At 52.2% G+C, this 23885-nt stretch overlaps 1 protein-coding gene across 5 annotated transcripts in view; it reads right to left on the reverse strand.

Moving 5' to 3' along the window:
* Positions 1–23885, reverse strand: part of LOC130141742 (opioid-binding protein/cell adhesion molecule homolog) — a 305372-nt gene that overhangs the window by 88210 nt on the left and 193277 nt on the right. For 2 of the 5 annotated variants that reach the window (XM_056322896.1, XM_056322894.1), the window contains exon 2: positions 22402–22486. In XM_056322896.1, coding sequence (XP_056178871.1) covers positions 22402–22486 — 85 coding nt within the window. Of the gene's footprint in view, positions 1–22401; positions 23582–23885 lie in introns of those variants that run through there. The other 3 variants (XM_056322897.1, XM_056322893.1, XM_056322895.1) reach the window with 3 other exon arrangements.

Here is a 23885-nt window from a genome sequence, read left to right on the forward strand (position 1 = left end):
GAAAGCTTGCCAAGGAGCTCTCACACACCTTCTCCAGCATTTTATCCCATCTGAGCTCATGCCATTTCATCTCACAGAGCCTTGTCTATGGGAGGACCTCTCCAGTGACCTGCTAACAGGGATCCTTGGGATGCCCTGGGAAGGGGAATGACGGTAACAGCTCAATATGAGGATCCCGTGGGGTTTTTCAGACATCCCCAGAGGACAGTGCTGCTGCTGGGTATTGCCCCCACACCCCATGCTCACTGGAAAAGATTCTCCAGCTTTGCCGTGAGGACAGCAGGGAAGAGATGATGCTCATGGGTGAGGTGACAGCAAGCAGGGATTTATCACCTGACACATTGGGAAGAAAAGCCAGTCCAAACTCAGCTGAGCACAGAGGTTTTGCCGCTGCCTGGGCTTGCGAGGGACATGACCTTTCTGAAAACTCTGGTTATTTATTTTGATAATCCTTTTGTTGGGATAAACGCTTTGCTCTCGCCAGGGCCCCAAGGTCATCGGACTTAATGAGGAGAGGAGAAAGGCCAAGTGAATGGGATTTGTCCTTTGCAACCAAATGCATTAGTGGAGGAGAGGTGAAATGAGGGGGCTGGACACTCTCTCCTCTGCTTTTTACTTCAAAAAAGCCAACAACAGCAACACACAGCTGCAAAGCAAGTGCTTCTCTCTATCTCCTCCTTATTCTTTCCTCTTATTCCCATTACTCTCCTCATTGTGCTCCTTCGGTTTTCCCTAGTTAACAACATCACCTCCATACTCCAACCTGTTATCCACAGCCCATACCTGATGGGAAGAGGAGAGGAGGTTCACATCCACACACTGGATTCTCATGGAAAACGCCCCCGGTGCAGCCCATCCTGCCCCATCCAAGGACCCCACACCCCTTCACGGACCCTAACACAACTGCCCCTTGAGCCAAGCAAGGGGGTGGACGGGAATCCGCCTCCACCTCCCTGCTCAGATGCAGCCATTTTGGTGCAGAGATCTGCAAGAAGAATATTAAGCTTGGTCTGAATGCAGCAGCCTCACTCAAGATTTATGAAGGATGAAGGAAGGAAGATTCTGAGGCAAAGCATCATCTCAAAAATAACTGCCGAGTCCTAGCGGGTATAAAAGATCTGTCCATAAACCAGTTTGTCATCACCAGTCAATAAAAACGCAAGCAATGGGAGGAGGCGGCGACAGCCGGTGTCCCTTGCTCTCCACATCACACCCGAGCGATCCCAGGTGTGCAAAGGGGAGCATGTCGCCTTGCTCTGGGTACGTGTCCCCTGCCCCAAAACCTCAAGGTGAGCATGGTTACGCTCATTTCAGTGCATGGAGCAGCAGCCTAGGACATCCACATAGACTGATGCCCAGGCAGGACCAGGGCGTTTAGGGGAGAAGGATGGACTGACACCCACAAAAACCAGCTGGAGCACGGTATCACCACCGAACCAGCATGCTGGTACCTACCAAATGTCTGGGAGGACCTCAGTTTTCCCTGATATCGAACTCTAACCCTTCAGCCACCTTCGGAGACGTGGAGGAGGATCTGGTGCCGCTTTGGGTGAACTGCCCGCCCGACGGCTGGGACAAAGCTGCAGCAGCAGACAGGCAGAGCTGCCCCAGGCATGGGAAGAGAGTCTTTGATGAGGTGCACCAAGCTGAAGGCAGCTGGAAAGCAGATCAGTATGTTGCTGTGATAAAGCCTGTCTTTAAAGGAGGTTGGTGGCTTTTCTTTCTTCTCTGTCTTTTTTGTTTTTTGGTTTGTTTTTAAGGCTGCCCGATACAAAGAAAAATACCCTGGTTGGTAAAAGATGAAGGAAACTTCTCTCATCACCTTTCCCATCACAGGCAGCCCAGACACTCCTCACAACTTCTACCTGCCAGCCCTGGGAAACCTTCACATTTGATTTCCCTGCATGGTACGTTCAAAGAAGGGACATCCCTGGGAGAGCGGGGAGGTGACGCCAGCTCCACCGCCAAGGGCTGACAGCAGCAGAAAGGGAAGTGCCAAAGCTGGAAATGATCTGTCAGAATTATCCAGGCTCTCATCCAGCTGGGGCAAGCCTGCTTCTTTGCTATGTTCTCCAGTGCTCTATCGAGTCAAGTTTTAAATAGCTCAGATGATGAAGTGGACTGTGTAGGCTTCAAGATCTCTCCATCAGGAAGTGTTTCTTCCCCTGAAAAATCACGTGTTCCCTAACGGTACATCTCATCTCAGCTTTTGTCCACTTCAGCCTCTGCTCACCTTCCAACCCAATGGACCAGGTTCCTTTTACCTCCATTCTTCAACTGTTGCCCATCGAGGCGCGGGGACCAGCCCAGGGGCTACCAAGCCAGCCTGAACCCAGAGCCCCAGGGAGGCAGGAGCAGCAGCGACATGGGGAGGCAAAACACTTTCCTCCCAACCCCCAGCCATATTCTAAATTATTTGGGTCCCTTCTCTGCTATACCCCACCAGCAAAAGGGAACATGCCGAGATATTATTCAGGTTGATTTAGAGCCACCAAGAAACATGTCTGACCAAGCCTGCTGGCTGCATGCTTGCTTGCTCGTTCTCTCTTTCTCGTTATTATTTTTTTTCCCCTTAACCTTCTGCCTGAAAAAAGCGTCGCCATCCCTTCTCATTACTAATCATTCATATCAACCTCCCAGGAAGCACTCTGGGGCCACTTGACCATTAACAGGGCACTAAATGCAAGGCGGAGGAGGATGTATTAATATCTAATAAGAGTGATAGATGATGTGAACCGCACAGGCACTCCAACTCAGGTACTCATGTCAGGTACTGGAGCTAATTTAAAATAATAATAATAACAACAATAATAACAACAACAGCAGCAGCTGCCTTCATTTTCCAAGTCAATTGATTCCTCAGCAGGAATGCCATCTTGACAGATTTATTTTGATCGAATTGTCTAATTGAATACAGTTCTTGTTTCCCTTCACTTCGTGACCTTTCACGCCTGTGAAATAAATGCAATTTGGAGAATTATTCCTCAGCAGCAAACTCGGCTCCTCCAGGGCTGGGGTGGCTGCTTTCTCCCTCCGACTTGCCAACAAAACACCGTCAAAAGAGGCCTCTGCAAAGGAGGCACCCAGTCCTGAGTGCTGTGCCAGTATTTCTTTTCCACTTCCACGTTAAAAAATGTTAAACGAAGAAAAAAGAAAAAAAAAAAAAACAACATGGGAGGTTTGCAAGAGGCACAACACATGTACTTGCTGTTTGGGCAGATTTTCTCTTCGGCCTACTGAGGTCCTCAGCGTCTGCTGTGCTGAGGTTTCTTCCAGTTTAATGGAACAAGTTTTGCTCCGTGATGCTACTGGAATAAGATGTACCATCCCTTTTCCTTCACCCAGCACAGACATGGGCTTCATTCAGCTTCACCTCCTTCCCAGGCGCCTTCCCAAGTGCATCCCAGGCTCCCACCTGGGATGCTCTGGTGTGCCAGACCTGAGGTGACACTTCCCATAAATTTCACCAAAATGAGTATCAAAGATTAAAAATAACTAAGCCCTGTCCCTCGCAGACAAACGCGCTGTCTGCGTGCCAACAGAGGTCCTGGTGAGAAGAGTTGCAGCTGAATCTTTTATAATAATATCAATCAATATTAAAAATGTATGGCCTGCTCAATTTTTAAAGCATCTTAAATTAATCTTTAAACACAACTATTTTGCTTAAACCAAAGGCTTTTGGTAGCCTGAGAATGGTATTTCCATCTGTTCCCCCGGGTTCGTGCCAGGTATCTAGAAGAGGTCTAATAAGTAAGTAAATAATATACATCCAGCACAATTCCCTCAAACCACTAAAGAGGGGGGAAAGCAGAACTTACTGCTAAATTTGTTATTGACTTAACAGCAAAAACATCTTTATCTGTGTGGTATGTTGGGCCCTATTGACAATATTAAAATAGAAAATCTACTGGGTTTAGGCTGGAGAACGCATACGGCTGCTACCCTGGAAGCTGGGGCGGTACAGGAGAGAGGGACGGGGGTAGAGGGAAGCTACAGGACCGGAGGGAAGTTGGACTGAACTCATTTGATCCTCTCCAACACACGCCCTAAACCAACCCAGCAAAATTTGGGCGATACCCCCCATGCTCCATGAGCCCCCTACGGCTGGCAGCATCAGGAGGACTCCCTGGGTGTGGGAAATGCCACTCAGCCAAGCAGCGAGCTTCCCGGTGACAGTGCCTCTAATATATTCAGGGAAATGTGGCACTTCTGACGGCAAGACTTCTGCCTCACTTGCCGTTTAATGTTAAGAGGCTTGTACAGTCAGCAGCGTTTAAAGAGTAATGACTGTTTTCATGGTAAATGCTCTGTTAAATAACCCAGGATTATTGTGTTGTGTTATTGCATATATAAAATGGCATTTCAAAAAATAATAATTGTTTTAGAGCTAATTGATGTTTTTAACTGGCTCCGTGCATAGAATTTTTATTTGGTGGAAGGACGGGCTGCTGTCAGCAACAAAGGCAGGGAGGCTTCAACCTGTCAAATCCACTCACAGGGTCTGCTCGGGGTTTGTCTGATACAGGTGCTACCTCTAGCCAAGCAACGGAGAAAAAGTTCAAACCATCTGCTTTAGAATGCGAAAGGGAGGGAGACAGGCTAAGGCAAAATCCCAGTGCAGCCCCGGCAGGCACCTCTGCGCCCCAGACCCGAGTGTCCGCCCGCTGCTGCCAGGCACTGGAGCATCCCTTGGCCACACATGGTCAATGAGACACCGAAGAGTCCTAGTGGCAGCATCACTCCCACCTCCGCCCTTAGCATCTGCAAATTTCCTCATCTCACCCCCCCATCCCCCCAGCTGTGGTCAGTTATCCACGTGGTGGCACTTCAGAGCCACCAAAAACTCCCCGGGGGTGGACACGTCCCCCTCTCCTGTCCCCAGGTGTTATTTCTGCAGACAGCAAAGGAGAACGCCCTAGTGCTAGCAACAGAGGGGTGATGAATCACAGGTGAGCAATCCTGTCCCAGGAGTTTAACCGTGATCATTCCAGAAGGGATTTGGAAGGCTCAGCTCCTTCCCCTCAGCCACGTCCCTCAAGGCCGCCCTCCTCACCGTGTCCCTGGGGACACCACTTTGGGGCCAGAGCAAGCCATCACCATCATCACTGGGAACCTCCTGCCCAACACGCGGTTATTTTGGCATCCCAGCATGGCCCTGCTCTGCCAAGCCCTGTGCAGAGGGAGCTGGAGCTTAAAAATGTATCAGCTACGAGGCTGCTGAGAGCCCATGCTCCCTGTTTACACCCCTTGCAGTCCGCAGGCATTTCAGCCTGCCATCAAAGAGCAGAGTACTCTTGGCTTTTAAACCTGGAGCCTTTGAGCTCCTCTGACAGCAGCAGCCTTGCTGACCCTTGTCTGGAGGCTTGCAGGGCACTCAAGCAGTCAGAAGCACTGGTGGAGTCCTGAAGCTTTACAGAGGCAGTGACTTTGGGGATGTGAAGTTAATCACACAAGCAAGCGTCTCAGAGCTGCCGGGAGGGAGAGCAGGGCCATCAGAGACCGCAGTTGAAAGTGTCAACCATCTCCTAAGATCTCCGCGTCCAGACACCAACCCGGTGCCAGCGCACTCAGATCACAGGGTGAGAGTGAGGGGCTGTTATAGGGGTCCCAGAGGGGACCCACTGGGCCATTGGGTCTCATCCCTCCCGGTCAGGCAGCCGATTAATCCAAAAAGGGTCTGCAGCATCTCTCCTCCACGTACCAGGCTACCACAAATCGCCTCACAACAGCTTATAACAAACTGGAGACCCGTAGTGCAGAGGCCAAAAGCCACCAGCTCTGAATCATCACAAGAAAGGAGATGAAAGCTATCGCCATGCCCCAGACCCTCACAGTAGCGGGGAACGAGGAAAAGGAAAACGTTTAAGTGAAGCGCGCGATGAGGTTTGCAGATGGGCAGGGAGGAAAGCTCCCTGCTCCTCCAGCACGGAAAGGACGGCACGAAAATAATTGGACTGTGAAATCTAAAGGAAGACTGGCGGACCAAAAAAGTTCAAAGCCACAAGCCTGCTGGTTTGAAGTTGTTCCTCACCCTTAAAAGCCAGTCCTGCGCCTGTCTTTGCCGAGACAGCTGCCTCACATCGACACTCGGGGTGGACCCTGCGGTCTGTCCCAGACCCCGCAGCTTCAGGGCTGGCTAAACTCACCCACTGCCACCCTGCAGGGAGAGCTGCCACCTTCTGCTGTGGCCTTTCCCAGCCCCCAAAGGCAAGTTTGACCAGATAGTCTGGGAGATCGCACCCCACTTGCAGATTCACAGCCAGATAACAAGAGCTGTCTCCTTTCTGAGCATCACCCCATGCACCGTACACAGCCTGTGCCATTACAGCAGCTGCACAGCCCACGAGATGACGGCTAAATGCAGCTCTGTGCGCTCTAACAGGATGAGCAATATTGCTGGCTGCACACACAGACTCTGTAAAACAAGATACAGAAGTGAGATCCTGAGCCCAAAACGTTCTCACCCTCATTTTCTCCCAACACCATCCTCTGCAAAAACCAGAGCAACCTGTCCCCAGCTCCTCTCAAGGAGAGGGCAGCTCTCCAAGTTCACGCCTTTCCTCTTGAGAGGGAGCCTTTTCCAGGTCCTCAGCCTCTGCCTCAACCCCCTCCCCTCCTTGGAGGCATCTGGACCCCAGGAGGATACTGCCCTAATGGGTTACATCTCATTACTGCAACCACAATGTCAAACCCCATCTCTCTATCCCTTCAGCATCTGTCTCCACGGTATCTAAGTGCCTCAGATGACTAGAAAAGTCCCTTTGTGTGTTTTCCCAACCTTTGGCTGTACAAGTACCATTTAATCAAGCTCAGTAATGAAGCCAGAAACAAGCCAGAACAGGCTGTGCAGCCACAGGCAGGATCAGCGCAGCCTTTGAATGAGATGGGGGCTGATCCCGCTACCCGCAGGTGACAAAGGGGAAAAGGAGCAGCTACGGGGTCGGGCACCTCTGTGATGCTCTGAAAGGTTCAAGCAGCCTCAAAGCTCCAAATAGCCCACGGGCACTTCAGCTATAACTAAATACACGTGGTAAATCCCAAAGCTGTCCCCTACACACTAATGCCGTGGGTTTATTATTTCTCCAAGGTTCCCAGGCTCTAGCTTGACCTTCAATAAAAGCAGCACGCTCCAGCTCAGGACCCCTAAAACCACATTTTGGGCACAAAATCTGCACTTCTGAGTGTACCCCTGCCTGGCACCGCAAGCCCAAAGCTCCCAAGCTGACTTCTGAACACAACACCTGCTCTCCGGGCTTGGGCTTCCTCTCTCCAGGATCTTCCTCGCATGGATGCTGCTACCATGTGCTTCAACTAGCGCCTTCCCTCCACTCGGGCCAGCTTTGCTCACAGCATTTTTGAGGTGACTACCACAGTTTGCAAATCACACATCAGGAGACATATTTCCCTATACGCCATCCCTGCCAGCGGTCCTGCCCCTCCAGGCATCCCTCGGATGCTTCAAAGGGAGTTGCACACTCATCAATCCCTTGGATGCTTCAAGGAGAGATGCACACTCGTCAGTGCCTCGGATGCTTCAAGGAGAGTTGCACACCCATCAGCACAGCTCGAGGGAAGGCATTCGGGACACGCAGCTTCCCTAAAATCAACTCTTCTGGCCAGAGCTCTCTCCAGGTCTGCCAACAACCTGCCAGCTCCCACCCACAGCGTTAACCCAGTTGTGGCTTTTCCCTCTCCCCTCAAATCCGCAAGTCCTGGAGATGCGATCCGTATGAAGACCTCCTCTTATAAAGATCCAACGTGTGTGTAGAGCTGTAGGAGCACCATTAAAAGTTTGCAACCACGACCTGAGATCACCTTAGAAAAACCACAAAGTAAATGAAAGGCACCTCGAATCCAAAACTTAACTAATCAAAAGACATGATCTTTGTTCACCCCCTCATGGTCTGGGGCTTGACCCTCCTCTTTCAAGTGGTTAACCGTTACTATTACTAGTAGAGAATTACTATTTCCCACTAATCAGGAGGAAGGAGAAACACAGTTGCAGCCAAGGTGCTGCTCGTAGCCTGTGCTGCACTGCTGCAAATGGTGGCAAATGACCTTTATTTCTTGGAAAAGCATGCTCAGGAGCTGGCTGCAGAGACTCAAGACATAAAAATCCCTGTAAACTATTCCGAGCAGGGACTCTCTCTTTGCTACATGCTTGCACAGCGCCTGTCCCAGTCTCTAGGCCCTACTACAGTATAAATAATGATAATCCCTCAACTCAGCAATACAATGAAACACTTGCTTGGTACTAAAAATTATTTAAAATTCATACCTACATTGGGAAATTATTCAGTAAACTCTAATTACTTATCAAAAGCAACGACGATATTTTTAAGGAGAGGGAGTGCCCATAAATACAGAGCCATAAATAAACTGCTACTCAGTAGCACGAATTAATTTGTATTTAATTGCTAGAAATTGCTATCAATTACTAAACATTCCTTGCAGAATAGGCAAATTCTTTTAAGAACAATTTCAATTGCTAATTGGAAGTCTTTTCCCACCCCCCCACCCCCCCCAGTGCCTGCCTTCTTTCTCATCCCAGCTCCTGCTGAGCGCGGGACACATCCATCCCAGCTGGCAGGGTTCTGCGCTTTGCAGGGCAGAGAAAGACCCGCAAGGAACCAAGGAACTGCTCAGGCTCCGAGAGGTTTCACCACCTTTGGGAAAACCCTGAGGGCAGCAGGAAAACCACCGGTGAGAAGCCTCCTGACATCGCCAGGATTCTTCGCGAAGGATTGAAAGGAGGGAGCCAGGAGCTGGAAGCAACATATCCACTTCGTGCACACCCAGGAGAGAAACACCTCCCAGGGACCACTGGTTTCCCCTGCATGCTACAGCAAAGCCACGCGGACCCTGCAGGGAGCCTCGCCACGGTGTATTGCTCCTCTCTGAAGCACGGATCCTGCCCTCCATCCGAAGCCGGGGAGGCTGCAGCGATGCCCCCACACATGGAGGGGAGCCGTGCAGCACGCCTGGCCACCACGTCCCTGCGTCTCCCCGCCACACAGCCCTGGTATGGCTTCAGACTAATTTTCTGATGTTTTCTGCTTTGCTGTTGGCATAACATCCCATCAGCAGAGTTAATTACATCCACGCTGGGTGTGAAGGACAGGCTGATTCTCGCAAAGAGCCAGAGGCCGTGTGATCCATCCTGCTGCTCTCGCAAAACAGCTTCCACGTTTGCTGACTAACTGCAGCAAGGCGCTTCCCTGCCGCCCCGAGGGAGCTCTTCCAGACACCACCAGGCTTCAGGGCTGCTCTCACCCCCACATCCCTCCGATCTTCACCCAGCATCCCTCACAGGAGGTCAGACCGATGGCCTCAAACATCTCCCCCATCCTCGTGGCCCAAACAGAGACTACAGAGGCTCCCCAGAAAGTTAGCTGATAGCACAAAATGCAAAAGAAAAACTTGCCCACAGTGGCTGGGCAGGTCTTTGCTTGCCGAGAAAGCACCAGGCACAGAAAAGCACCCTGCTCCCCCCCAAAGCCCATCCTCCTAGGTGGAGGCACAAGTATATCCGTGGGTGAGACGGGATCGGAAGCAGGGGAAGGTGCTGGCAAGAGCTGCTTGTGCCTACAGCTTGAATAAAGAGAGGCCTGGGGTGTCCGGGACTGTCAATCCAACATTGAGGCATCACTCCATCACCAGTCCCCCCAGGACCGGGCTGACAGTCACAGGGAGGCATGTGCCAGCCATGACAAGAAAGCAAATGACACGCACATCTCCTGCTTACAATAACAGCCCTTCTGTGTCTAATCCATCATATTTGATGCAGATCTCTTACCCTGAAGTGTTGTCAATGAGGATTTAATTTAGTGCTAATTAGACAAATATTGCATGTTAAACACCCATTGATTATTAAGAGACAGTAAGCACGGTTTAGCTCTGCAGTGTGCACGGACACGCTGTATTATATCTGGGATGAGGCTGGTAAATGTCTTGCTGTTTCCAATCATCAGATAGTAATTAACATCCAATAACTTGTAACTTGGTTTATCATTATAGATTTGGAAAGGCAGTAATAGTACTGTATGCTAATTAAATACCAATTGATTATTTAAGGCATATAAAGATTTAGCAGCTAGGTAATAGATATACACAGTTGTTAAACTTTAATAACCATCACACAGTGTTCTCCTGTACTATTAAGTTAGTGTTTAATGAAAAAAAGCGTTGCTCCTGAAAGCAACTTTTGGATGGCATTCTCAAAAGTGCTCGGCAGCACGCAAGCCCCTACCCAAGGATCAGAGTCTCCCAGCCATGGGGAATAGGAAGAGAAGTCAGGGAATCTGGAGCCCTTGCTTTTTAATTGAGACAATCAAAGCCCCAAGGTAAGTGAGGTGCCCAAGGTCATAGTGAGAAGCAGTGGCAGAGCCCAAGGTGCTCCTGAACTTCTCCTCTGACGTTCTGCATCTCAACTTTTCTCTCACTCCATGCAAAACCCTGAGAAACAGAGACAAATGGCCAATTCTCTGCCAGAAAAAAGACTTTCAAACCCAAGCCTGGCACCTGTTGGCATCCCACCAGCCCGCAGGGTAGCCTCATCCAAAAACCTGGTCAGAAAAGACACGCGCAAGAAGCTGAAGTCTGCAGCGACCTCCCTCTAAATAACAACTGGAAAGGAGTCGATAGATGTCAAGCATCATTGTAGAAACCCACCAAGTCTGGCCACCCCCTCGCCCACCGTGCCTGCTCCCCATAGCTGCCTCTCCTCCCTGGGATGTCCCTGTGTTCCTTGGATGGGGTCTGACCCCAGTGCCAAGCACCAGTGATATGGGAGGGCTGGGAAGGTTGGGCTCCATCCCATGGGGGAGGAAAAGAAAGATGAGAGGCAGAAGCCCCATGTCTGAAAGGGAAAAGATAAACGGCTTCTGAAGGGAAATAACCTGCTGGGCCCTGGGTTTGGCAGCACCCCGCTACATGCAGCATCAGTCTTGAAAACCAGCTGCAAGTTCAGCAATCGCAGGGCAAAGCACCGGTTTCAGAGAGTGAGGCCGAGCTGGTGGCAGAGCTTCTTCCCAGAGGGAGCCCACAGCCAGGACCACCCAGTGCTGGCCACCCTCGATGGCTCCTGGCTTGGGGCAGTGGGCTAGGAGAGGGATGGCGAAGGGATTCAGCTGGGAGCCAGCATCACAGACCCGGCCTCGGGGCAGCACCAAGAGGGATGTGGCTGCAGCATAATCCCTGCTCTGGGTCCAAACCCCAGCGGCCAGCTGGAGAGATGGCAAAGGTGAAAACACACCCCGCACCCTCACAGCTCACACACAGTGCAGGATGCGGCCAACGGGGAGAGCCAGCACCTTTTAGTAAAGGGAGCTGCTTCCTCCAGATGGACTGGCCCCATCACTGATTTACCAGGCAATAAAAGCAAAATCAAGGAAAATGCTCCAAGTGCACCTCTGAGAGTCTGCAGTCTCAGTTATAGAGTCTGGGCAAGCCCCAGTTGCCTCTTAAAACCTTCTCTTGTGCATAACAGGTCTGCACAGTGACCAGGGAAGCGGTCAGCGTGCTCTTCCCAGGGCTGGCTGGCTCTGCAGCCCGTGCTGGAGCGTGACATCCTCCGCAAGAAGGGGATGAGGAGTCCTGCTTCTCAGCACCACTGTACCAAAAGGCAGGAAAAGGCAGCAGGATGAGGCCAGCAGTCATCCTGCAGCTCGTGGGCTGGCAATCCCCATTGTCTGGAAGGAAAACCAACCCAACTTAACAGATCAGTCAAGATGCTCCACCCTGGACCTTCTCACACGGGCCACCGTGGGATGGAGTATACAACCAGACGTCAACAGCTACACATTGCTACTTCAGAAGCCTTCAAAGTCCTCGATGACACCCTGCAATGCCAGTCCTGCAGCATGACAAGGCTATGAACAGACACACTCGCACACCAGGAATCCTGCACAAGGAGACCGAGGACATAAAGACGATCACCCAAGCCCTCCGCGCAATCCAGCGGGACGTTGTCAGCCAGCTGCAGCCTCAAACTACTGCAAAGGTGCCTTTGGTTTTTCCTGTCGATTGGGCTAAGAGTTCCTCTTGGGCTGGGTCTCAAAAGCAGGGAAGCACCCTAGAGCAGCCAGCCCGTTCCCCTACAGCCTGCTCCGGCCGGTGGTTCCCACCTCAGCTTTCCCACCCGCTCACAGGGCAGCAGCTACAGCCTTGCCTGGGTCACTGTCCGAGACATCTCCTGCTTCCCCTCACCCACGAGGCTTGTTACGCTGCTGTACAGAGGATGTTAGATTAGTCTGACACACTTTCTCCTTGACAAATCTCCGTGGGCTGTGGCACAGCTGATCACAAAAATTTCACTTCGTTGTTTTCTCCCCAGCTTTCTCAGGATGGAAGGGGAGCAATCTCCTAGGACAGCTTCTCCCCCCTTTTCCACCACACCAGACACTGTATTTGCCTTTCCTCAGCTGTCTGGGGCATCCCCTGCCCTCTCAGATGAGCAACAGAGGTCCTGACTGCTCCAGCCAGTTCCCTGCAGAGCCAAGCAGGAACGGCATCAGCCCAGACAATTTATAGGGGAACCTCAGCAAGAGAGTAGAAGAGACCAGAGGAGGAGCAGAAAGCAAGATAAACCCTCTTAAATAGTTTTGCAGTGGAGTTTACCCGTGCTGCAGCAGGCAACAAAGAGAAACGTCAAGAGCAATGAGACAAGGCAGGGGAGGCGTCGCAGCAGATAAAGGATTCTTCAGGTATGAGACAAAACCAGCTTTGGAAACCTTGCAGAAGTGAGTTTAAAGTCTCCAGAGGATATCAATTGAGAGTCTGTCACTTGGTGTCAGGATAACTTTCTGGACAGCTCTCGGAGCTTGTTAAGCTCTCGCTTGGGCTGCATTTGAGCTCTGGTGGCAGCGCTGTCTACAAGCACGAGCGCTGAAACGAGAGATGAAAAAGACCCGCCGAGTCCACACAATTGCTCCGTTATCCCTCCGATAGCATCCCCCACCACAACCTGCAACACGCCCAACAACGATGGGCACGGGGAGCTCAGCTGGTGTTGCTCAAAGACTCGCTCCCTCAAGGAAGGGATGTTTCTAACCGGGGGCAACACACCAAAACGAGAGTGCTCCCACCCCAAAACAGGGGCCGTGGTGTCCGGGAGGAGCTTGCAGGCACAGGATGGGAAATGCGGGATGAGATGCAATGGCCTGTGTAATGCAGGTGGTCAAACCAGATGGTTGTAATGGTGTCTCAGCAGAGCAATCTATGGCTCCGGGAAGAAACTGGCCGCTTCCCCCACAGCAATCATTTCATCAAAAGCCCTGCAAGACTCCCGCTGTTCCTGCTAGCCCTGGATCCCTAACTTTAATTAAGTCCAAACAGCCTTCTCGCAAGAGGAAGGGAGGAGAGGGTGACTCAGACAGCGATGGGACCAGCCGGCGTAATTATCATACAGTTAAGAATATTAATTAAAAACAGCCCTCCCCCCAGTTTAAAAAAAAAAAAAAAAAAAAAAAAGAAATAAAAAAGAAAAGCCTAACTAATCAATTCCACTTAAAGGAATATATGGGGATAAGGAGCAAGAGCAGGGAGGGTGACGGAGAGAGGGATGGGATGCGACGTGAATGCTAACAGCTTCCCACCGTAGCTGCTGCCGCAGTAAGCCCCAGGCCTGGCTGCTTCCAACAGTTACTTCGAGTCTCCTTGGAAATGGGCTCAATCTTTTCTTCTACCTGCTGCTGCATCAGAGCAACTCCTGTGATCACACAAAGGACTTTAAATCTCAGCTTTAACTGCCTTGATTGAATTAAATGCAACACCACAGTAAAGCAGCCTCTTCGTTTAAGGCATAAGCATGGAGGCTTTCTCTTCTGCTAACGGCACTCTCCCTCTTTCTGAAATGATGAGTTGCTCATGGGTTATGCTCTTTAAGAAAGAAAAAAAAAAAAAAGTCATCTGATAAAGTGGGTTATAAAACCGGTCGTGGTAATAAACGGAGAGCAAGGAGCCTGATGCAAAGCCAGCAAAGGCGGCAGAAACCGCTGTAGGGATGCAATATCTGAACCGTGATTAATACGTGACTGTGGAGGGAGCAGCGCGGGATGCCACTCACTGTGCTGAACCCGTGATGCAGGGGACACAGGGCAGCGCTGTGCCCAAGAGAGGACCTCACCCGGGCAGCTGAGGGGAGAGTATCGATGAAGGATGATGAGTGGCTGGCTCCCACGTGTCAAAGCAGAGGGAGGAGAGATGCCTCGTAGCATGACACCCTCTCGACTGTGGTCACCACGCGGGACAGACCGCAGGCTGTGATGGAGGAGCAGAAGGGGACAAAGCCAAGCACTGATGTGATGCGATGGGTGCAGCCTTGCGGTGACTGCTTAACCTCCAACAAAACTACCGTCCCCTGCGCGGGTGCTGCAGGCAAAAGGCATCTCCTATGTCCAGGTTCGTGCTAGGGAAGGGAAAGAGTTGGGGGAAACTCATCATGCATAGACTCTGCAGAAAAAGGCTCAAAGCAGAGGGGAAAAAATTATGAGAGATGTTCTCTGCCAGAGCACAACTCTGGTACTCCCAACTCCTACACACAGCCATAACTACCTGAAAAAGCCTAGGTCAGGTCACTCCAAGCCAGAGCTGAAAGGACCAACACAACCACAGGCTCATTACAGAGGGTGAAGGGCTTAGCTCCCATCTCTCCTTCCAAAAAATAATCCACATTCATCCCCCTTTCTTGGGACTTGCTTGCCTCTCTGCAAAACGGGGATAACAGCAGCACGCTCCCATGGCTCTTACAAGCCGTGACACAGAGCGGGATGTGTTACGAGAAGGTGCCCGGGGAGCATAAACCATTTCTTTTTATCAGCCTCCATTATTATCACATTAATGTCATCGCCGCTCGCAGGATGAATGCTCAGGTGCCCAGGAAGCACTCCTGGCTCTTTCGTGCCCCTCCGCGGGAGCAGGGCAGCCTGCCGGCAAATGCCCACGAGAATTACGGCCGGGTTCCCGGGCGCAGACACGGCTATCGGTTCCTTTTTATGAGCCTTCATTGTTATTACCACCTATTTCTTTTTACATTCCTGCCAAAATACCAAACATTAATCTCCCTCGCTCCCTGCAGGCAAAACATGGGTAATTGGATTTATATGGGTTAGAAATTTGTTAGATTTTTATATTTATATATATATATACACACACTCACATGCACACACACAGAGAAAATATAAAAAATAGGAGGCGGGGGGATACACTGCCCTGTTGAGACTGGTCCTGCGACTTGGGTACCAGTTGGCTCAAGCCAAAGCTCCCCTGCATCTCAGCTCCCTGCAGCCGGCACATCCCCGTGGCCCAGCCGGCTGTGCTGCCTGCTGGGCTCTGATTTAGGAACTCATCTTACAGCAGTGAACTTCACACCATTGGAGTTGCCAGTCGTGGCTTTTTCTTTGGCTCAGTCTTTCCAACGTTCTGATTTTTTCTTTACTCTCTCCCTTCTTGCACCTCCCTTTTTTTTTTTTTTTATCCTTCTCCCAGCTTTTTTCTCTCTTCTTCCACTTTCTCCCTCCTGGCCCCTCACTCCTCTTCTCTCCAGCTCCAGCCAGGAGGCTGCACCACACACAAAGCTCGGTACACCAAGAGAAGAAAAACCAAGGTGCTCTGTACGAAGGCTCCTCAGGTTTGCCCACTCCAACCCCCACCTGCACTGGAGATGGCACAAAGCACCTTACTGGCGTCAGCACAATTTACTGCTCTATTCCTACACCACAACAGTTGTTGTTCTCATTATCCTCCCTTTCCATCGAGAAGCAGACTTCGAGACCTGTTTGTATCCTGAGGAACAAGTCCATCAAGCGAATATAGTCATGGAAACAACTCAATTTAAGCAAATCTTGGGAAATATTCATAGGAAAACAGAAGTACAGTATGTGAGTATTTTGCACTAAAGATCCAACCTTGAAGGAATCTGTCTGCCAGGGAAGACAGGACCTACACATCAAATCAAACCTGCAGTAAACAACCCATTACAGGCTAAGAATCGTAGCAGGGGCTGTGGGGGTATTATTTTTCTCATTAAAAAAAAAAAAAAGAAAAAGAAAAAACAGAACATGCTAACCCTCAAAGGCTGCTTGCAAGGACGGAAGAAGAAGTGATAGTCACTGAATCAGATATTCCTTATGAACTGTCTGCTTGGCTGTAGTATCTACAGATTATCACTTAAAACAATATGTCCAGCTGTTGTAAAAAGCATCCGTGGGTTAGGGCTTAATGCAAGGAGAAGGCAAACTGTGAGAGCAGTCGAGGGAACAGAGAAACTCTTCGGCAACCGGGAACGTGAAAGACAAGCCACTGTGCCCCGGTTTCATTTTGCAGCGTTAACACCTAATCCTTTTCTAGAAACAAAGACTCGAGCTCCTGGAGCAGTGTGCATGATCCAGGGAAAGGACACATATTACCACTCACAATCCCAGGGAGTTTATTATGCTTGCAAAAAGATGTCGTGTACCCTATAGTGAAAGGATTACTAACAGTTGAGTCTCATCCCCTGGAGCTCAATATCACCACTTGTAACTATTTCTGGCTAGCAGAGCTCAAAAAACCGTAGCGTGGGGGTTGGCTTTTTTTTTAGCCAAGAGGACCATTCCAGGGCTTATCCTGGCCCCTGGAAAGGTGATGGCGAGTGACTCCTTCTCCCAATGCAGCGCCGGACCATCTCGCTGTGCTCTCAAAAAAAAAAAAAAACCTAGGCTTTTTTGAAGCAAAAAGTGCCCTGGTTATGGTCTCTGTGGCTGCAGATCTTTCCTGCTCTGGTCCCGTCTTACTCCCACAGCACAGCCTCTCTTGCCATACCGGCACTGGCTGGGCAGGAGAGGCGCTGGGCCAAGCAGCAGTGAAAGCCTTGCCAGTTGAAGGTGAGCACCCCAAAGCCAGCCCCAAATCTGCCCCTCGCACAGCAGGACTGTGCCCCTGAGCAAGGACCCCCAAGCTCTCCCCGTGCCAGCCAAGCAGGCACCCCACACAAACCAGCAAGCCCTACCCTGACCCAAGGTGGAGGCTGAAATTCATCCCACACAAGGACACCACAGCTCCAAACTCCCTCCAGCATCTCCTCCTGAGATGACAGCAAGGATGAAGGCAAGGCGGGGGGCTGCTCGACTGCTCCAGCCCCACCAAGGTGGGAAGGGGGCATGACTGGGGACACTGGGAGCCACCTGCACGGTCTCAGCATCTGCATTTCGGCGGCAGCATCTGCCTCTGTGCAACGGGCTGAGGTGGAAGGAGCCCTCCTGCAACCCCCTCCTGCAACCCCCTGACCTTTCTCCAACCACCCTTCCAACGGCTGCAATATTACAGGGAAATTAGCGGGCACTGTAATTATAACTATCAGGAGCAGATAAGACAAGTTAAATACCAGCTACCTAGGGAGAAATTATTATGCCAGCCAGGAGGATCCAAATGCCAGAATCCGTGGCTGTAATTTCACTGAGTCGCCAATTACAGCTCCACCACGCAGCAGGCTCTGCCTTGGAAACGGCAGGTATATATTTAGCTGCTCCAGAAAACTTTTTGGCTAGGAGGGGGAGGGAGGGGGCAGCAATGGAGCAAGTCCTCGTTAATCTGCTCTTCGCTAATCCCCATGCTTTTAGCATTTGCACACAAAAAGCGGCAACTCTCTCCCCACTTCTCGGCAAGGATTTAACAGCAGAGACGTGGCTGCCTTCACGCTTCTTTTCTCCGCCGGGTACCACAGTTGCACGTTGCACGGTGGCGGGAGAGTGTCACAACCCCCATTAACAGGTAGGTAAACTGGGGGCTGGCAGTTTGACCAAGAAAGAGGAAAAAAAAAGATTTCAAAATCTGATTTCCTGACTTCCCAGACCTGTGCCCAGAGACTGTGGTCCTGCCACCTGCTCATGCTGGTTGTATTTTACTGAAGCATCATCATGTGCTGGGAAATAGACTGCGGTAGATTATTACACCCAGGAAAAAAAAAAAAAAAAAAAAAGGAAAAGAAAAAAAGCAAAGCAGCATTGTCAGAAATAATTAAAACTATAATTGCAAAAATAAATGGAAGAACGGCATCTCACGATGTTATATTCTGGTGTTTTATTTTTAATTGGACTAGTTCTCGTACTCACTAATTGACAAAATACAGCCAATCGCAGAGTCCTGGATGCGACTGAGCAAAGCTACCCTGCTTTTTTTGGTCTCCTTCATGGACAAGAAATGGGGAAAGCCACAGGCTCACCAGAAACAAACAGAAAGGCAGAGGGGGATTTGACTTGAAAATCTGCCTTTAAATACAGTGAAAAAACCAGCTCTGTATTTAGTTTAAAGCCTAGTTATACATGCCTACTGCTTTCTGTACAATCTCAGCACCAGCTACGAACACTCGTTTCTTCTAATCATAGCTGACAAACTACTGTTGGATCCATTTTACAGATGGGGAAACTGAGGTGGAGAGCAGGAGAGGGGGCTCCTCCAGTCCTCGTGTTCCTGCAGCGACAGCCAGGGAGAAAACCCAGCCCACCCTATGTCTCCCAGCTACTCCCTCCAACAGCTGAAACACACTCTCCTTGCCTTACAGGGGGGTGAAAAAAAAAAAAAAAAAGCCAATATTTCTTAAATACAGATAAAACTATAAAGCCTTGAAATTTTGAGCAGCTGTTGTTTTATGTCTTTATGAACTGTACTGATGCCTGTTATAAAAGGTCGGTTTGCTGGCGGCACAAGCAATACAATCCCGTTTACTCTACATCCCCATTCTAACGCCGCTTGAATATTTGCCACAGCAGCGGTGTTACCTGCTGTTCAGCCCCTGCCTGCATTGCCTTTGCACTCCGGCTCAAACTCTGGCAGCCCTCCGCGATGGTGAAGATGCTTCCAGTACTGCGATGCAGTTGGGATAAAACACAACTCTAGGTTTCTAGCCAGGGTCAGCCCACTGGGATTGCTAACCGTGCTGGGGACGTGCCAGCGATGCCCCCATAGCAACCTCAGGGATGGATGCCCATGCCCTGCAGCTCGCAGGGCACGCATCCAAGAAGCATCGTGCGTAGAAAGCTGAGACTCGGTGGCACTCTTCCCAAAACCAGAAACTTAATCCTTGTTTCCACATCAAATCCCAGCTGGGAAATTAAAAAGTGACCTTCTGCAACCTCCCTGCCGGTTACCAGTGTGCTCCTTGTTCCGTTTCGTGTCCCAGACTGGTGGGTAACAGGGGTTACTGCTGCCATCTAAACACCTGCCCTGCTTCATGGTAGAAGGTTTTGTATTTCAGAGTCAGGGAAGAGGCAGCTTGATTTTCCCTTTAGTAGTACACAGAGAATTCACAAACTGCTTTCAGCTCCCTGGAGAGGAAAGGTGCACGACTATTACGGGAATTGTTTGTTCTTACAATAAAAAATAGTGAATTATCAACAATCTCTGCTTAAAATAAGGGAATCATTTGCTGCTGATCTAAGATGACCTAGAAGTTGCCTGTAGATGGAGCCTTAGTTTCTGCAAGGATTAGGCTGAGCCTCCCTCGGAAAAAGGGTGGAGAGCTGGAAATGGAAGCGCCCAAAATCCAATACAGGAAAACCACAACCGGCCTGAAAAGCCTCCAGGTTTCCTCCACCGCTAACATGCGGTTCTGCTCTCCCTCACGTCTCCTTTCTGCAATGCAATGTGTGGTTAAAGAGCTGATCTTGGAAAGCAAAGAGCTTCCATCAGCCCTGCCAAAGCCAGGGGGACTCGCAGGCTCAGCCCATCTCGTGACCAGGCAGCGGCACCGTACCAAGCAGGATGGGAGAGCACCTGGCCCCTCCAGACCTAACGGGACTGCAGCTAATTCTGCAAATGCAACAAGCTGGAATCACAGGGCTCAGTTTTCCAAGGCCAAACTCCTTAATTTGAGCCCTGAGAAACATGTCATTTTGCAGGGAGGACAGCAGAGGACACCACATCTGCTCCTGCTATGGGTGCACAGACTATGTGCTGGGAGAAAACCCCAGCAAGAGCCCCACATTAGACATCTACCACAAACATCACCCAGACGGAAAGACTGCCCGGGGCAATTCCCCCTTCCTGGCTCTCTGTAGGGTATCGCAGCCTGCAAATAAATACCAGCCACATCCTCGAGATGCTCTACCTTTGAGCTGCTGCATGACACCCAGGGTTGATGCTTTGGGTTGCTGCGTGCAATGCCTTGCCCACCTCCAGACCCCAAGGGGAGACAGAAAGCTGCTCCCTACCCAGAGGCTGCAGAGGGGCAGCAGCAGGGAAAGAGGGGTGGGAGAGAAAGGAGGGGACCATTGGGAAACAGCAATGCCAGAAGAGATGGAGCAGACTGAGGGCAAATGGGAGCCGGAGGCCAGAAACAAGACTGCAGCAGGCAAAAGGTAAACTTGAGGAGGAAAAGGGTGGGGGTGAGAGCATGGAAAAGACGCACCGGAGAGCCGGGGCAGGAGCAGATGCTGGGGCGAGGAATGAGTAAAGAACAAGTGCTTTTGGGGCAGGGGCTTCTTCTAAGTGCCAGCACTGGAAGTCCCACCAGGGGATTCAGAATTTCTTATAGGAAGGCTAAGATACCCCCTTGCTCCAGCGCTGACTGCTTCACAAACATCTCCCCTCTTGAAAACAGCACAAAAAAGAGGCCAGAAGCTTTAAAAAAACCCAGGAGATCCAAGTCAGCCCTCTGCTGGCAGCTGGCTCGGCTGGCGCTGGAGCTGAGGGTACTCCCCAGGGAAGGGGCTCAGCCTCCCGCAGAGCTCGACCACAGCAGGCACCCATCCTGCTCGCACCTCCACGAGCATTGCCTTGGAGAGCCCCAAACCCCACACTTCACCAGGGAGACAAATTCAGACACTGAGGAAAAGAGCACCAAGGCCAAAGGCATCTCTCCAGGGGACTGTCTTCTCTTTAAACTGCCTTGCTCACTCCAGCTCAAGCTAATCATCATTGCAGTTCAATTATGAAGAGCATAAGGAAATGTGCCCTCTGCTCTCCTGCTGTGCCACGGCCCCCAGTTACATGGGGTGATGGCAAGGGTGTCCCAGTGGGTCCCAGGCTGGGACGGAGGAATAGGGACACACCCAGGACATCCCAAAGTCCAGCAGGCGCCGTGCCGGGAAGCAGACAGACAAGCAACCAACGCCTTTCTCAGCAGCACGGAACTCACCGAGCCCTCAAGCCAGAGCCTGTTTTTTCACACCATCACATTATGCACCAAATATTTCCCCTCTACAAAGACCACCGAGCCACAGAAAGCCTGCCTGACCCTGCCAGCCTCATGCCTCTGTCTCCCACGTGAGCGCAGCACCCTCTGCTCAAACCAGTGTAAGCTCCCCATCCCTGCAACGGCTCGGCGGCTAGCGGAGAGCGTGACACACTGCTCGCCCGTGCCATCCCTGTGCTTGGCTTCGGGAAGAGCAGCTGCTCTCTGCTGCAGCCCTGGTACTCCAGGTCTGAGGGAGGGAGCAGCCAGCCTCGTGGGGGGGGGCACACACCACTTGCTATTGCAGGGAAAGCAAGCAGACTAACTCCTCCAGACTCACTCACTCCAGGCTCAAGCCCCACCGTCACCAGTGCTTCTCCCCCAGCTCCCAGGGTTGTTTGCCCAGCCGGATTAACTGGCTCAGGTCCTCCCTGGGCTGCCCGAAGCACGCACAGCACGACCCAAAGCCCCAGCCGCCAGCTGACTCCCCGCCGCCCTCCGAAAAAGGCTGAGCTGCTATCTGCTCATCTGGCCACGCTGCTGCGATGTCTGTTGAGAGCTGCTACCCTACATGGGTAATGCACCATGTACACCTGTAACTCATTCAGGGAATGAAAAGGGATGCTCTGCTGTATTGTGCAGCATAGAAGTGGCCCATCTGCATATAAGCTGCCTGCATTGCTCCTACAGCAAACAGCGTAAGGTAAAGCATCCATCAGAATTCATAAGATGCACCCCTGGAGTAAAAGATTGATTTGATATTAACAGATTCGTGCAGAGACTATAAAGTGATCAAGGCAAAACACTGACACCTCGGAGGCATCGCAGCCCTGGAAACCCGCTGGCAATGCAGGCTGGCATCGGTGCAGGCGGTGTGGACCCCCCCTCCCCTCCCACACAGGCACACGCAGGGAGACAACTTCAGGAGCATCAGGCAGCACTAACTCACTGTCTGCCACCTAAGCCCCTTTGTCAGCTCCTCGTCTGGCACCCGCAGCCCCCCGCCAGCACCGACGGGAGGTTGCCAGCCCTGCAGCCCTGCTCCCTGCCACACAGCACCAGCACATCGGTCCCCCCCAGACCGCTCTGCCACGATGGGGAAGAGCCCCTGGGACACATGCAAAGTGTCCAGTGGGTCCCAGGACCCTCCGGGCAGCCCCATTCGGCGCACAGCATCCCCTGAGAGCCGCAGCCAGGACCAACCCCACCACCACCACCATGCCCCCCCAAGGCAGAAATCCAGCTGCTCCTACCTGAGCGTGGCACTCTCCCCTTGCCGCACAGTCACGTTGTCCATAGCTTTGGGGAAGGTGGCATCTCCGCTGCGCACGGGCACTCCTGCGGGCACAAGGAAGAGCAGCCTGAGACAGAGGACGACTAGGCACCTCCAGGGCAGGGCTAAGCACCCACCGACCCCCATCCTGCGCAGCAGTGACTTTTCCAACAGGCAAAATCACACCCGACAAGGCCACCAGGAGCGAAAAGTGGGGGGAAGGGGGGGGGGGGGGGGGGAAGAGGAGGGAGGGGGTGCGTGTGTGTGGGGACGGGGGGGAGCAAAACCACCGGGGCGAGCGATGCGGAGCTCCACGGAGATCAGGAGAGCCCCCGGCAAGGCAGCCTGCGAGCACTGAGCCTGCCGAGCGGCATCCGGAGGGAGTCCCCAGTATCCTTGGGTGAGGGAGGAGGACGGGAGGGCCGGGGGGGAGGAGGAAGAGGAGGAGAGAAGGTGCAGAGCAAGAGATGAAGGTCACAGATGTGTGGCTGCTCGAGACGCTACTTTAAGATTCAGTTGGGCACGCGCTGCGGAGATCTGGCATCAAAAGTTTATAACCCAAGGAGGAAACGTAAGTGTCTCTGGCAGGAAAGGGAGGGCAGCCATAAAAAAAGGCTGGGGGAGCAAAACGGGCTCGGAGTTGGGTTGTTCGCCGGCTGTTGCTCTTTTGTGTAAATAACAGAGGGAAAAGGAAAACGAAGACGGAAAAAAAAAACCACCACCCCAAAAGCTCCCCAAAATGCCGATTCTGTCGCAAGATCGAAACTTCCCCGCGGAGCTGCAGGCGAGGTCCTCGGCGCCCGGACGCGAGGCAGAGCCAGCGATGCTCCTCGGCTTTGTGAAGTGGCTGTCCGGAGCCCCCCCGGGCCGGCCCAGCCGGGGGGCTCGGGGTGGGTGCCGGAGCCCCCCGGTGCCGCTCAGGCGCAGAGCGGGGCGGCCGGGGCGCGGGGGAGCGGGCGAGGCGGCGGCAGCATCCCAGCCCCGCCGGCGCGGCTGGCCGGCAGCATCCCTGGGCGGCGCGCAGGCGGACTGCCCGGGGTTGTCATGGCAGCGGCTCCATCACTGACCGGCACTTTGGCTCCCGCACACCCGCACGCACCCAGCACCCGCACACGGGCGAGCGGGCGGGGAGCCCAGCCGAGCGGCGCACACTTCACACGCCAGCCTTTAACCCTTGCCGCACCGCGCTCGGCGAGCAGAGGCACCGAAGCTCCCACTAGCCAAAGGGACCACCCCCACCCCCCTTTAACCATTTCACCCCCCGCGCAGAGGGGACTCTTCTCATGCAGGGCACGCTCGCCCCGCAGCCCCCCAAGAGCAGCAGGGTGCTGGCTCCCTTCCCGCCCCAACCGCTGCATCTTTCCCTGCATCCACCTGTTGATGCATCTCCCACCCCGCTGCATGCGAGGCAGCGGGTAGCAGAGAGGGGTTGGGACCAGCCTGCAGGCAAGGTAGTGAAGAACG

This window comes from Falco biarmicus, chromosome 20 (genome assembly GCF_023638135.1).
Source record: "Falco biarmicus isolate bFalBia1 chromosome 20, bFalBia1.pri, whole genome shotgun sequence".
Lineage (NCBI taxonomy): Eukaryota > Metazoa > Chordata > Aves > Falconiformes > Falconidae > Falco > Falco biarmicus.